General features: G+C 41.3%; 2 protein-coding genes across 4 annotated transcripts; one reads left to right on the top strand and one right to left on the bottom strand.

Annotated features, from left to right (window-relative positions):
• Positions 1 to 200: 200 nt before the first annotated feature.
• Positions 201 to 6,050, top strand: ccr9a (chemokine (C-C motif) receptor 9a). 2 transcript variants are annotated; one of them, XM_053628056.1, is made up of 4 exons: positions 201 to 1,032; positions 1,141 to 4,049; positions 4,234 to 4,307; positions 4,458 to 6,050. In XM_053628056.1, the coding sequence occupies exons 3-4, from the start codon at positions 4,254 to 4,256 to the stop codon at positions 5,499 to 5,501; spliced, it is 1,098 nt and encodes a 365-aa protein (XP_053484031.1). In that variant the 5' UTR covers positions 201 to 1,032; positions 1,141 to 4,049; positions 4,234 to 4,253; the 3' UTR covers positions 5,502 to 6,050. The 2 variants fall into 2 exon arrangements, with proteins under 2 accessions (XP_053484031.1, XP_053484030.1); XM_053628055.1 differs by having other exon boundaries at positions 201 to 4,049.
• Positions 6,051 to 7,737: 1,687 nt separating this feature from the next.
• LOC128609544 (myosin regulatory light polypeptide 9) lies at positions 7,738 to 12,478 on the bottom strand. 2 transcript variants are annotated; one of them, XM_053628057.1, is made up of 4 exons: positions 12,368 to 12,478; positions 11,650 to 11,870; positions 10,271 to 10,432; positions 7,738 to 9,024 (listed from the first exon to the last, which is right to left on the bottom strand). In XM_053628057.1, the coding sequence occupies exons 2-4, from the start codon at positions 11,831 to 11,833 to the stop codon at positions 8,852 to 8,854; spliced, it is 519 nt and encodes a 172-aa protein (XP_053484032.1). In that variant the 5' UTR covers positions 11,834 to 11,870; positions 12,368 to 12,478; the 3' UTR covers positions 7,738 to 8,851. The 2 variants fall into 2 exon arrangements, with proteins under 2 accessions (XP_053484032.1, XP_053484033.1); XM_053628058.1 differs by having other exon boundaries at positions 11,650 to 11,853; positions 12,368 to 12,453.
• Between the last annotated feature and the right edge of the window lie 312 nt (positions 12,479 to 12,790).

Raw genomic sequence — 12,790 nt, 5'->3', positions numbered from 1 at the left:
TAATAATCACTGTATAATATAATATAATATAATATAATATAATATAATATAATACTATAATGTGGTGGATAGGGATGAAATCGAACCCTGGTTTTCTCACACATTATACATACACGTGGGCGGCTGTGTGGCTCAGGCGGTAGAGCGAGTTGTCCACTAATCGCAGGGTTCCCTCGGCCCACATGACACCACGTGCCGAAGTGTCCTTGGTCCAACCCTAAGTTGCTCCCGATGGCAGGCTAGTGCCTTGCATGGCAGCTCTGCTACCACTGGTGTATGAGACACAGCGTAAAGCGCTTTGTACATCCACTAAGGTTAAAAGGCGCTATATAAGTGCAGATACAGCCAAACATTTCTAGACACCAGGATATCATATCCGTATGTGCTTTTTGAACATCCCATTCCAGATTTAGTCCCCATTGGATGTTAATTGAAACCCATTTCATGTTGAGGCAGTTTGGAACTCTGTAGTGAGTGAAAGCGATACACTAGACGTTATGTTTAAACACTATGTGCTTCAGTACTCGGCAGCCACACTCTGTGAGTTTGTGTGAAATCCACAGACACTTGCATTTCACAATAATAGCATTTACAGTACACTGGGCAGATCTTAATAGGGCAGATAGTTCCTAAATTGTCACAGCCATGTTTAAAGTCACTGAACTCTTCAGTGCAATCCATTCTGCATGCCGACGTTTGTCTATTGAGACTGCATGGCTTTGTGCTTGATTTTATACACTCCTTAGCAACGGGTGTAAGCTTAAACACCCGAACTTAATAATTAGACAGGGATATCCAGATACTTTTGGTCAAATAGTGAAGTATGATTGAAAACATGACTATTCTGGGCAGCATCTGCGGGCAAATAGAAAGGGCAAAAGGTGAGTGGTTACGTGAGCACATATGCTCAGTTCCCTGTTTAATGTGTATTGTGAAAAAAACCACCGCAGGATGTTCGAGCGTTTCTGGTTTTTTTTTTTTCTTTTTTTCAGGTCAACTGTTTATCTCTGAGAGCTCCTCAGTCACGCACATGTGAGTCATCATAACATGCTAAAGTAAAATAAAGTTCTTGTTGCATTCACTGATACTGCATGCCCTGATGTCACACGCTAGATGTGAATGCTTTTTTTTTTTTTTTAGTGAATCCAGGCTGTGAATCCACCCATGTGCCACATGTTGAGCTCTTGGCTAGCCAAAACAACACAAGACAATGGCAGTCTTCATACACATTTCGGGCTCGACTGTGTATTATATATTATATATTAATATATTACAGTTTTGTACCCTATATGTGACTACGTGTGTAGACCTGTGATATGATATTACCGCCTAAAAAGTGGGTTAGTGAAATGAAACATTCAGCGGCTGGTTTGATTCGGGTTGAGGTCGGATTACTGATCGGAAGGTCGTGAGTTCAAATCCCAGGACTGCTGAACTGTCACTGCTGAGCGTTTGAGTGAGGCGCTTAACCCTCAGTCGTATAAACGAGATAAATGGAAGTCGCTCTTGATGAGGACGTCTCCCAAACGCCATAAAAGTAGAGCAAAGTGAGGGTTTCATCCATGTTTGCTCTACATACAACTGTATACACGGACATACTGGGTGTTCCACATGTCTAGAACTTACTGCCGCTTGAACCATCTCATCATTTTATGATCAGTTTTGCATAACATATAACAATGTGATGATTTTGAACGAGGAACTGATGCTTCAAATTCAAGATATTGCGTAATAAAACAGACAAAATAAGATGAGATGAGTCTAGACTGCGTTAGAGTGTAGAGAGAAAAACAGGATGTCTCTAATGCAAAAGAGCTCAAGTTTGTCAGAGGAACTAGGCTCCAAGTAGCATTTGATTTAGTTCCAGAGTCCTAATAATGTGCCTAAGACAAGCCCGTGACAGGGAAAAGAACTTTCCTATGATATTTTTGCAAAAGAGAATCTGCAACCACTGGACATCACATGCGTCCGTGCGAGTGCGTGACTGACAAGAAAAATCAACAAGAAAAGGAGAAGGTAATAAGAAGATTGCGTGGTCATTATTTTTGGTGGTTCCCTGTCTGTTAAACCATCTGTGAAAACAATACGTCAATAGAGAAAACAAGAGTGCCAGTAGGTCAAAGGTCACACTTCTCTCTCTCTCTTTGGGTTCATTAACAAGTTAAAAGTGTTTGTCATGCCAGATGTTAATACAACACCTGTTAACAAAAGGATTCTTTCTTTTTTGGTGAACTTTACGAACATTACGACTTACTCTATTCGTAGGGTACATTAGTCATTTGGGTTGAAAACAATGCGATTGTAAGATAGTTTTATAGACGACTCTTTTTTAAAAATTATTATTATTATTATTATTTTAAAAAATGGTTCTAAATAGGAAGCTAAATCACGCCCAAGCAATTGTACGGAATTGAGCGCAAATTTCCGAAAGGGATCCTTTAAATTTCCAGGACACCTGCAACAAGCCCAGACTTGTATTCCTCCCTCTGTCAACTACATATGCTTTGTTTTAGTTATTCCAAAACTATTATTACTGTAATTATTTATTACTGTAATGCCTTACTGTCTGGATGTTCCAGTAGGAATATAAATAAGCTCCAGTTAGTCCAGAATGCAGCTGCTAGAGTCCTAACTAGAACTAGAAGGTACGACCATATCACACCGATATTATCAATACTGCATTGGCTCCCAGTAAAATCTCGCATTAACTATAAAATACTTTTATTAACCTATAAAGCACTAAACGGTCTCGCGCCACAATATCTAAGCGACCTTTTGGTTTTCTATGATCCGCCACGCCTACTTAGATCAAAAGATGCAGGCTATTTGACGGTACCTCGAATAGAGAAGGCTACAGCAGGGGGAAGAGCTTTCTCTTATAGAGCCCCACAGTTATGGAACAGTCTTCCTATTAGTGTTCGGGACTCAGACACAGTCTCAGTGTTTAAGTCTAGGCTTAAAAGTATTTGTTTACTCAAGCCTACCCTGACTAGATTCTGTTCTACTACTTCGCAGTCATAATAATCTTTTTTCTCCCTCTCTCCTTTCGCCGAGCCCCACATGAATTTATGGAGATACTAGAGATCCAGATCCTTTCTGCCTCTGGATGGAGCTCAAATCTTCTCTAATTCCAGACTGCTGGGACTACGGCTGCTCCTAAGGCCATACAGACTTCATATAAATCCATAATGAACTTTTTCACACTATCTGTTGTTACCCAGATGAGGATGGGTTCCCTTCTGAGTCGGGTTCCTCTCGAGGTTTCTTCCTCTTAAAACATCTTAGGGAGTTTTTCCTCGCCACCGTCGCCACTCAGTGGCTTGCTCAGTTGGGATAAATTCGCACCTTTAATATCTGTATACCATGTTGATATTTCTGTAAAGCTGCTTTGAGACAATGTCTATTGTAAAAAGCGCTATACAAATAAAATTGAATTGAATTGAATTATGAATTATTCAGTAATAGTGTGCTTCAAGATGCATAAGCCGATAATAAGACGAGGCTTTAAGGGGATGATGGTTCGAACAATACATCTGTTGGTACATATTAAATAATGAACTAGTGTCTTTTTGCTTTACCCAATCAAAAATGCAGTTCAGTTTGAATAATATACATAATCATTATGGTTCTACAGTCAGCATGAATGATTTAAAATGACGAATGCAATCTAGCACAATCTCTTACATTAACAAAACAAAAGCCACATGATACGAATAATAATAATACCAATCATACTAAAGTGCTCTTAAACCACTTTATCAGAATCCAGGTTCTTATGATAGTTCTATGTTAATCCCCTGATTTGTCTCGATCGTTATTCATTTTAATATAGAGCTAAAACTGTGACTAATTTCTGTAAATATGTATGGCCAAACTGCATACTACAGGAAAAGAGAAAAAAACACACGTGCGTCACACTGTGGTTAATCCGAGCCCTTAAAAGCTTCTGCAAAACACGGCTTCACAACACAACTTCAACATCGAGCATCTCTCTCGCTCTCCTCGACGTTTCTCTTACCGTGAACTCACTCCGGAGCATCTGACAACATGTGAGTAACATGTAACAGAAAAGACACGCTTATAAAATGACAAAGAGCTTGAAATCTGACTTGATTGCTGGATTGTCGAGCTTTAACTTTAACGATGGTTTCATTTCAAATCGGATATCGCTCTGGTATTTGGTGCCTGAACTACTAAGTCATTAACGTTGACGTGTTCTCTTGCTGTTTTCAGAAGTGTTCAGAGAATTAAAAATGATAAACATGACTGACACTTTGGCTGACTTCTTATCAACAGTCTCTCCAACAGTAAGTAGGATGTAAAGCAAAGCAAAATAAATCACAGCATGTTGAAAATCGCCAGTTGCATTGAGCGATATCTGTCTTTCGTCTGTTGATTTACTCAATACTTGAAATTCGTTCAGAATGATTGTATTAATGTTCTTCTTTTATCCACAGGATGATTATGGCAGTGGTTCTGGTACTGGCGATTATGACTTTGATAGCCCGTGTGATAAGAGCATCGTGCGACGCTTTCGCATGTACTACGAACCCCCTTTGTACTTGCTCATCGTCACTCTGGGCTTCGCGGGGAACCTGCTGGTGCTCTGGATCTACAAGCACTTCAAGAATCGCTTGAAGACCATGACAGATGTATACCTGCTGAACCTAGCCTTGGCTGACCTGCTCTTCTTGTGTACGCTTCCCTTATGGGCGGTGGATGCCATGAAGGGCTGGGCATTTGGCACGGCTCTGTGCAAGAGCACATCGGCAGTGTACAAGATCAACTTCTTCAGCAGCATGTTTCTCCTGACTTGCATCAGCGTGGACCGGTACGTCTCGATCGTACAGAGCACCAAGGCGCAGAACTCCAAGGAGCTGCGTCTGACCTGCAGCAAAGTGGTGTGCGTGTTTGTCTGGCTCCTGTCCATCATATTGTCCATTCCAGAGTTTCTCTTCGCCCGGACCAAAGTGGACCCCGACGGCAATCATTTTTGCACCATGGTCTACTGGAACAATGAAAACAACCACACAAAGATCCTGGTCCTGGCTCTTCAGATCAGCATGGGCTTCTGTATCCCACTCCTAGTCATGATCTACTGCTACTCGGTCATCATTAGAACCTTGCTCAAGGCCAAGAACTTTGAGAAGCACAAAGCACTGCGCGTCATCCTGGCAGTCGTGACCGTGTTTATCCTTTCTCAGCTGCCGTACAATAGCTTGCTGGTGGTGGAGGCAACGCAGGCAGCAAACACCACCATCACGGACTGTGCCGAGGCCCAGGGCTTTGACATCGCCACCCAGGTCATGAAGAGTCTGGCTTACATGCACAGCTGCCTCAACCCCTTCCTGTATGCCTTCATTGGGGTGCGCTTCCGAAAAGACCTGAAAAGGCTGTACAGAAAGTACGGATGCACGACATCCAAATCCGGCAAACACGGAGGTCCACTTCGCTCTTCTGTCATGTCCGATACAGACAGCACCATGGCTTTCTCGCTGTAAGCTCCGCCTTGGGACAGTATTAGTGCACGAGTTCAGGAATGAGTTCTCAAAGCTCATGAATCTGTGACTCGTGACAGAAAGACAGATTTCTTTTAAGTAGGTGTGCACGAAAGCTGCCTCAGATGTATGCAGCATAGATCTGCCCAACACTGAGGTCAGTGAAAAGAGCTGTGTATGTGTAAAAGCCTGTGAATAAGGAATAACTACACAGAATGTACCGAGTGATGGTTTATTATTTTTTTTCCTGTTAATATGATGTATTAAAAAGAAGGCTGTGTTCCTTCAAAGCTATGTAAATAACATTGAAGTGATATCTGTGACTTTATTATGATTTGTATGCCTCCAGGTGTCTCACCATTGTTTGTTGCAAGTGCAAGAGCTTGTATTTCGGTATGCATTTTCATTTTATCCTCAAAGTATTCCATGGAATTCACTGTAATGCAAAACTGAACCAACGTGTCTGTGTGTATATATATATATATATATATATATATATATTTCATGCGACTTTTTTGTACTAAGGCTACATTAAATTTCAGTTTAAGCCAATCGTTTCCGTTTGGTTTTTTTTGCACATAAACTTCAATCTGAATACATCTGAAACAAAACCAGTTCACTTTTCTTCAGAAGGAGAACTAGCATCACCTTGGTTACACTTATTTGTTTACTTTGTCGAGTGTTTCGTGCAAAGCTTGGTCACACGGTGAGAGTAGTAGAGATTGTGGTCGAAAAGCCGTTGTGAACATGACGTACAACCTTTGAATGCAGGGGACTTGTGGCACTTGTGGGCAAAGTCACGTCTCTAGTTCAAATTTGACTCAGACTAGTTTGCTGTCTCTTATTTGAATGAGGAAAAAACTTTTTGGGGTGGGGAATTTGGAGCATACTTTCCTCATTTTGTTTTATTTGATCAAAAACTCCACTTTCCAAAATTCCACTTTCTAAAGATCTCAGAATGTCCATAATGCAAATTTGAAATCATCCTAAAGTGTGAGTTTTGCTAGCTGAAATGGCTCAACTTTGACACCCCATATCTCCAAAACAGCTCACATAGATAGAACCTTATAATTACAGATATTATATGGAAGGTCACCAGCATGAATCCTTGGACCCAACCTGTCTTGTGTCAACAGTTCAGGCTGGTGGAATTACACATACAGCATTTTGGCAGACGCCCTTATCCAGGGTGACTCACATTTATCCCATTTACACAACTGAGCAATTGAGGGTTAAGAGTTAGTGAACTCCTGACCTTCTGACCAGCACCTTTAACCACTGAGCCACCACTGCCCCTCTGGTATAATGGTGTAAGGAATGTTTTCTTGGCACAACACTGGGGCCTTAATACCAATCAACCATCATTTAAATGTCACAACCTATCTTAGTTGCTGACCACGTGCAACCTTTTATGAGGTCAACTGACCTATCTTTAATGGCTACCTCCTACATGACAAGTGCCATGTCAGTGTCGTTTCAAAAACATAATGGCCACGAGTTCAGTGTACAGCAGAGTCTAACAGAGCATGTTCGGGACCCAATATCAGTACAGTTCTTAATGAAGTGCCCAGTGAGTGTACATAGACTCTTCTCAAAAATATAAAAGCAGATCCAGAGCACCATTTTGACCACAAGGTATAACTGTTATACGTTTTAATGAGAAAAGTTTTTATCCAGGATCACCTCACGTAGAAGACTCTAGCTGTAATTTTGGTGTAGAGATCTGCTTCAAATGTGTTCTGATTTGTCATATACAAGTACATGCTTTGGTTTGTTTAGATGTTGATTCTTTTTCTACAACTATACTATTCGTAGCCCACAAAAACAAAATGTTCTACTTTGGCAGAGGTTAGTTGAGACCACAGGCTGAGATTGGATCAAAAAAACCACACAGACACACACTTCACACTGCCGTGTTCGCACGACAGGAAGTGCAAGTGGTTCAAGGGGGGACAAGTCGAATCAGACGCATACAACAAAAGTAGCGGTGCATTCTCAGCACTTGCAATTATGCTATACTCTACAACTTAAACCTCCACACAGTAAACGTACCCTTAACTCTGAACCCGGCGATATAAGCGAAAGAACGGACAATTGACAATTACGTCACACTAGGATTGCGATATTCAGAATGGTATTTAGAATTGCTTTATGAATGACATACCGGTGTGGATTTCAGACATGCTTCACTGCTTATTGAACTCTCGGTCACATTTCCACACACCACTCCTCGACAGACTATAATATATGAATTTATTTGTCGTTTATTTGTACATACGTTAAGGACAAATGCACAATATTATACACGTCGTCTAAGCAGTAGATCCTGAAAAGTCAGAACCCTACAGTGTCTGTGAAATGTACTTCATTCATTCCGCCGAACTGAATACTTCCCAGTGATGAATTTCGACGGTTTTTGGACGAGTTGCAAAAACGTCTTCGAGATTAATTACCTAGATAGATAAGCCTGAAGTGCACGTAGAGTAAACAGCTGAGGTACGTTTTCTTCGAGCAGAGATCAGTCATCTGGCTCAACCAATCGTGAGCGTTTCTGTTCTGAGAAAACCTGAGAAGACCAACCGAGTGATAAGCAGCTCTGAGGCGATCCTACTGCCGCACTTATGCATTTCCCCTCACTCTTTCTTGTAACTGAGTAACTTGCAATAATAATTAATCAAAACCGCATTAATAAGTGTTTTATTTCAGTGACACACTCGATGAGATTTTGCAGTGAGATTATTGCTTTACTCGGCGCAAATGGAAAGCCACAACCAAGCTGCTTCTACCACGTGGTTACGTTTCATTGGTTATTTCGGTATATAAGCACCCTTACTAACGTTTGGGCAACTATTTCAGCTGTGCGCGCTTATCAAACATTTCCTATCTTACTTTATATCTAAATAGCATCGCAAAACAAAAAGTGTATAAATAATTAGTGCATAAACAACGAAATACAGCAATGTTAAGTGTCATACTTCAGACTTAACGTTAAGCTTAACACAAAGCGGCCTTTAAATAACTGGGTTTGAGATGAATGTTGGGAAAACCTAGCAAAAAGGTAACAGCAAAGCTGCTAGCGTGTAGACCACGATCATTCCCGGGTTTATTTCTCAACCTTGTAACACTGCTACAGCTTCATTTAGCTCCTGAGGACTCCGCTGTTTACTTTGATGTAGTTATAAATATATATACGTATAATAGGACATGAGGTTTATCAGTCTCGCCTTGTAGTGTTATGTGCCTTCCTTCTAAAGCCGACATGTGCGAATCGTCCTACAACGGTAAAACATGATGTGCAAGTATTATGAACAGTGTAATCTGAATTGGGTCTTCAGCCAAAATCCAGTCCCTTCCTAATCATCTTTGTCCTTCGCCCCGTGCTTTAAGATGCGTGTGAACGCCACGTAATTGAAGTTGCCCTTCTTGTCAATAGGAGCTTCTCGGAAGAGCTCGTCCACCTCTTCGTCCGTGAACCGGTCGCCCATGGTGGTCAGGAGCTCCCTGAGGTATTCCTCTTGGATAGAACCTGGATAAAGTACGGAGAAAACGTTGAACGGTTCTTACAGTCGCTTGCATACACAAACAAACAAACAAACAAACAAACATTCACCCCACCTCAGACTTTTAGGGGAATACAATTATTCACTTTAGTTACAGATGAAACTGAAACTGCATTAGTATTCACCCTTTGCTGTGAAGCCCCTTCAGATTTGTTTGTACAGTACTTTGAACAACATTGTCACAAAGCAGCTTCACAGAAATCCGGATATCGATTTAGATCCCTAATTTGAGATAAGTATAGGCGGCGACACCGGCAAAGGAAAAACTCCCCGAGACAACATGCGGAAGAAATCTTGAGACTCCTAAGGGAATCCATCCTCTACTGGGTGACACCTTATAGTGAGAGTATAAATTATTAGAGGATACGGGTGTAGAAGTCGACCAGTACTGTGCGCGTTCGGGACGAGTAAACACATATCAGCCGTAACATTAAAACCACCTGCCTAATATTGTATAGGTCCCCCTTGTGCCCTGAGCCGTCGAGGCACGCACACCACAAGACCTCTGAAGGTGTACTGTGGTATCTGGCACCCTTGTCAAAGTCACTCAGATCTTACGCTTGGCCATTTTTCCTACTTCCAACACATCAACTTTGAGAACTGAATGTTCACTTGCGGTCTAATTCAATGCAATGAGGTAATCAATCAAATGTTATTCAGGTCACCCGTCAGTGGTTTTAACGTTATGGCTGATCGGTGTATGGTGAATAAATGTCCTGGGATGAGCGCAGGCCCGTGTTTACGATTACAGCAGCGGTTCATATGCGTAAATCGACAGTATTAAGCCGAGATTATCCACGGAGAAGCACAAGTTAGACTTTTTGAGGAGTGCAAATCATCAGGTAAGTAAGCACTGGTGCAACCAATTCCCTATGCAAAATTAGCTGAACGAAATCCAGGGGGTATTCACGACGTATGCGTGTACATGGTGAAACGATCACCCGGTCTCAAATTGTAATCTTGAATGATCTGCTGTTCTTCTTCAGTTCTACTACATGAGATTATAGCACAAGCCCTGTCCTGTTTTACTGACTTATTACTATAAGACATTTCAAATGACCTGGATATTTTTTATAGCATTTACTCTGGTGACAACCGGAAAGCATAACGCACTAGATCACTATTAAAGGGTGAAAAGACTTGGTGAGGCTTGAAAATGGAGCATATTCACTGTACTGGTTCAATATGTCTACTACTGTTTTAAAGAATGACCTGTTCCATCCTCGTCGAAGCAAGCAAAAGCGTTTCTGATGACGTCCTCGGGGTCTGTGCCATTCAGCTTCTCTCCGAACATCGTGAGGAACATGGTGAAGTTGATGGGACCTGGTGCTTCGTTCATCATGGCCTCAAGGTATTCATCAGTGGGGTTCTTACCTAATAAAAAACAGGTTTTGTCATCAGAGTTAGTTTGTTTTTCCCTTTTCCGATTTAGCCGTTGTTAATTCCCATCATCCCCATCTCTCCCTATAACATGTCAGCTACTAATTCAGACGTCCACAGAAACAGTCAGTACCTCTACACGGACAACAATAATCCGATATTAACCCAATTAAGACGATACTCGGATTAAGAAACTAGCATGTAAACAGCGATTATTGATGATCCTTAATCCGACTAGAGTCATACTCTAAGTAAACACAAATGGAATTAAGACGTGTGGAGTATTTCCTGTTTTAGTCGCATTATCGACGTGTATTACAGACATGTACACACCTTAATCACGCTATTAACGCCGTGTGAGAGTTTTCACCACATTTTGCAACAGGACACGTACACACACGGCAGCGCTCAACCGTTTGAGGGCAAACAAGAGAGCACGTGCTAACAGACGACTGCTTGAAGCCGTGGGCTGCGTCCCAAACCGCGTACTTGCCTACTAAGGTATATAGTAGGTGAAATACATGTATCTCAACTACTATATAGCAGGTAAGTACGCGGTTTGAGACGCAGCCTACGGCTTCAAGCAGTCGTCTATTTGCACGTACGGCACGACTAATAATTAACCGCACTTGAAGCTTTCGTAAAATTAAAAATGAAACATACAAAACTGTACACGGTTCCATAACGAAGACCAACTGTATGTCGATACGTGAAATCCTGGAGGGAACGTCGGACGGCGTGACGGGGGGACGTAATGACGTGTGACGTTAATCCATCTACGTTCTATAACACGTAAAACCTGAACATGAAAGGAGTATTCTAAAAGCGACTCATGTAAACACCTTAATCAGAATATTATACGTCTTATTCAGAATAAGGCCAATAATTACATTACTGCTGTCCGTGTAAACGTAGTCAGTGTTTTAAAATTGACAGAGAAATACATCCAATTTAATCAGGAGGAGCTTTATCATGCAGGAAGACAATGACTCAAAACACACTGCCCACTCGACAAAGGAAGATTTTAGACCTTAACCTAGTTGAGCATGCATTTCACATCCTGAAGACCCTATAACTTTAAGGGCATTCTAGTATATCTGGCAATAGCAGTCATGATTCTGGACATTAATACAGGGTTTACATTTTGAGATAATTATATTTCCTATACTGCCACTGTGTCTTATCTTAAACATCACCACCACCAGTGTTACCTAATGAAGCCAGCATGTCATGCAGGTCCTCTTTATCTATGAAGCCATCACGGTTCTGGTCGATCATATTGAAGGCCTCCTTGAACTCCTGGATCTGGGACTGGTCAAACATGGCAAACACATTGGAAGTGGCCCTCTGAGGACGCTTCTTGCTGGTCTTCACCTTTGCCCTTTTGCTGGACATTTTGCCACTTCTGTCTTTGACTGCCAAGGAGAAAGGGCTTTAAAACAAAACGAGGGGGAAATGGTGTTCAAAACAACCGTCAGTAACGTTAGCAAAAGCAGGAGTGAGATATAAAAAGAGCGGTCGTTTTATCTTAATAATTAATAGTCGAGGTTATTACACTTCCATTAGCAAGGATGCTAACTAGTTAACACGTTAACCGAGCTAGCTATATAATTAGCCGTTCTGAACGTTAACTAGTGTTGGGTGTTTATATAAAAGTGTAAGAAATGAACATGAACCTTTATTTCAATATTTATATCTGCTGTCAGATTTGCCTGAAGAGCAAATGAGGTCAATGCAGCCGGGTGGATGTTACAAAAACAAACGCCCACTGATCACAACGCACTAGATAGCATCTATGCTAAGCACTGATAAATAACTATCTCCTTCAAGCCAAACTAGCTAAATGCTTTCGAATAGCTTTAATATTGTGATGGACAAAACGCAATTCGTGTAAATTAAGAAGAAGAAGAAGAAAACAACAACCCCTACCTAACTGGATATAAAAGTAGAGCCACCAACGAGGCCGCCAAGACTCTGCTGAAAGTCACCCCCTATAAAAGACCAACATGGGCCCGCCCGAGACCCTTCAAACAAGACTGGAACATTCCATTGTTTACACTGCAGGGGGAGGGGTGCTAATGTTGTTGCACCTGTCCTAAACTTGCCTATTAAAAACAAACAAACAAAAAACAACCAAAAGGTGCACAGTTTCATGTTTTAGTGCTGGAAATATGGACAATAATCTGGAGAAATAAAAGCAAATGAGTCAAAGCAATATAATTGTAACGGAAACAAACACAAAACAGGAATATGCGAATAACATGTGTGGCCTGTATGTATATATATATAAGTTGAATGGGCAGCAGACTAGACTGAACTACTTGTAGTAAACAAATGACGTAAAATCAGAGA

Source organism: Ictalurus furcatus, chromosome 7 (genome assembly GCF_023375685.1).
Source record: "Ictalurus furcatus strain D&B chromosome 7, Billie_1.0, whole genome shotgun sequence".
Taxonomy (NCBI): domain Eukaryota; kingdom Metazoa; phylum Chordata; class Actinopteri; order Siluriformes; family Ictaluridae; genus Ictalurus; species Ictalurus furcatus.
Note: the sequence above shows the minus strand (reverse complement) of the source record. Positions and strands in the feature narration are given on the sequence as shown.

Coding starts and splice junctions, on each gene's coding strand:
- ccr9a (XM_053628056.1), top strand. CDS start 4,254: ATGATAAACATGACTGACACTTTGGCTGACTTCTTATCAACAGTCTCT. Junction 4,308..4,457: donor TATCAACAGTCTCTCCAACA/GTAAGTAGGATG, acceptor TTTTATCCACAG/GATGATTATGGCAGTGGTTC.
- LOC128609544 (XM_053628057.1), bottom strand. CDS start 11,833: ATGTCCAGCAAAAGGGCAAAGGTGAAGACCAGCAAGAAGCGTCCTCAG. Junction 10,433..11,649: donor TGACATGCTGGCTTCATTAG/GTAACACTGGTG, acceptor GTTTTTTATTAG/GTAAGAACCCCACTGATGAA. Junction 9,025..10,270: donor CTTCGACGAGGATGGAACAG/GTCATTCTTTAA, acceptor TACTTTATCCAG/GTTCTATCCAAGAGGAATAC.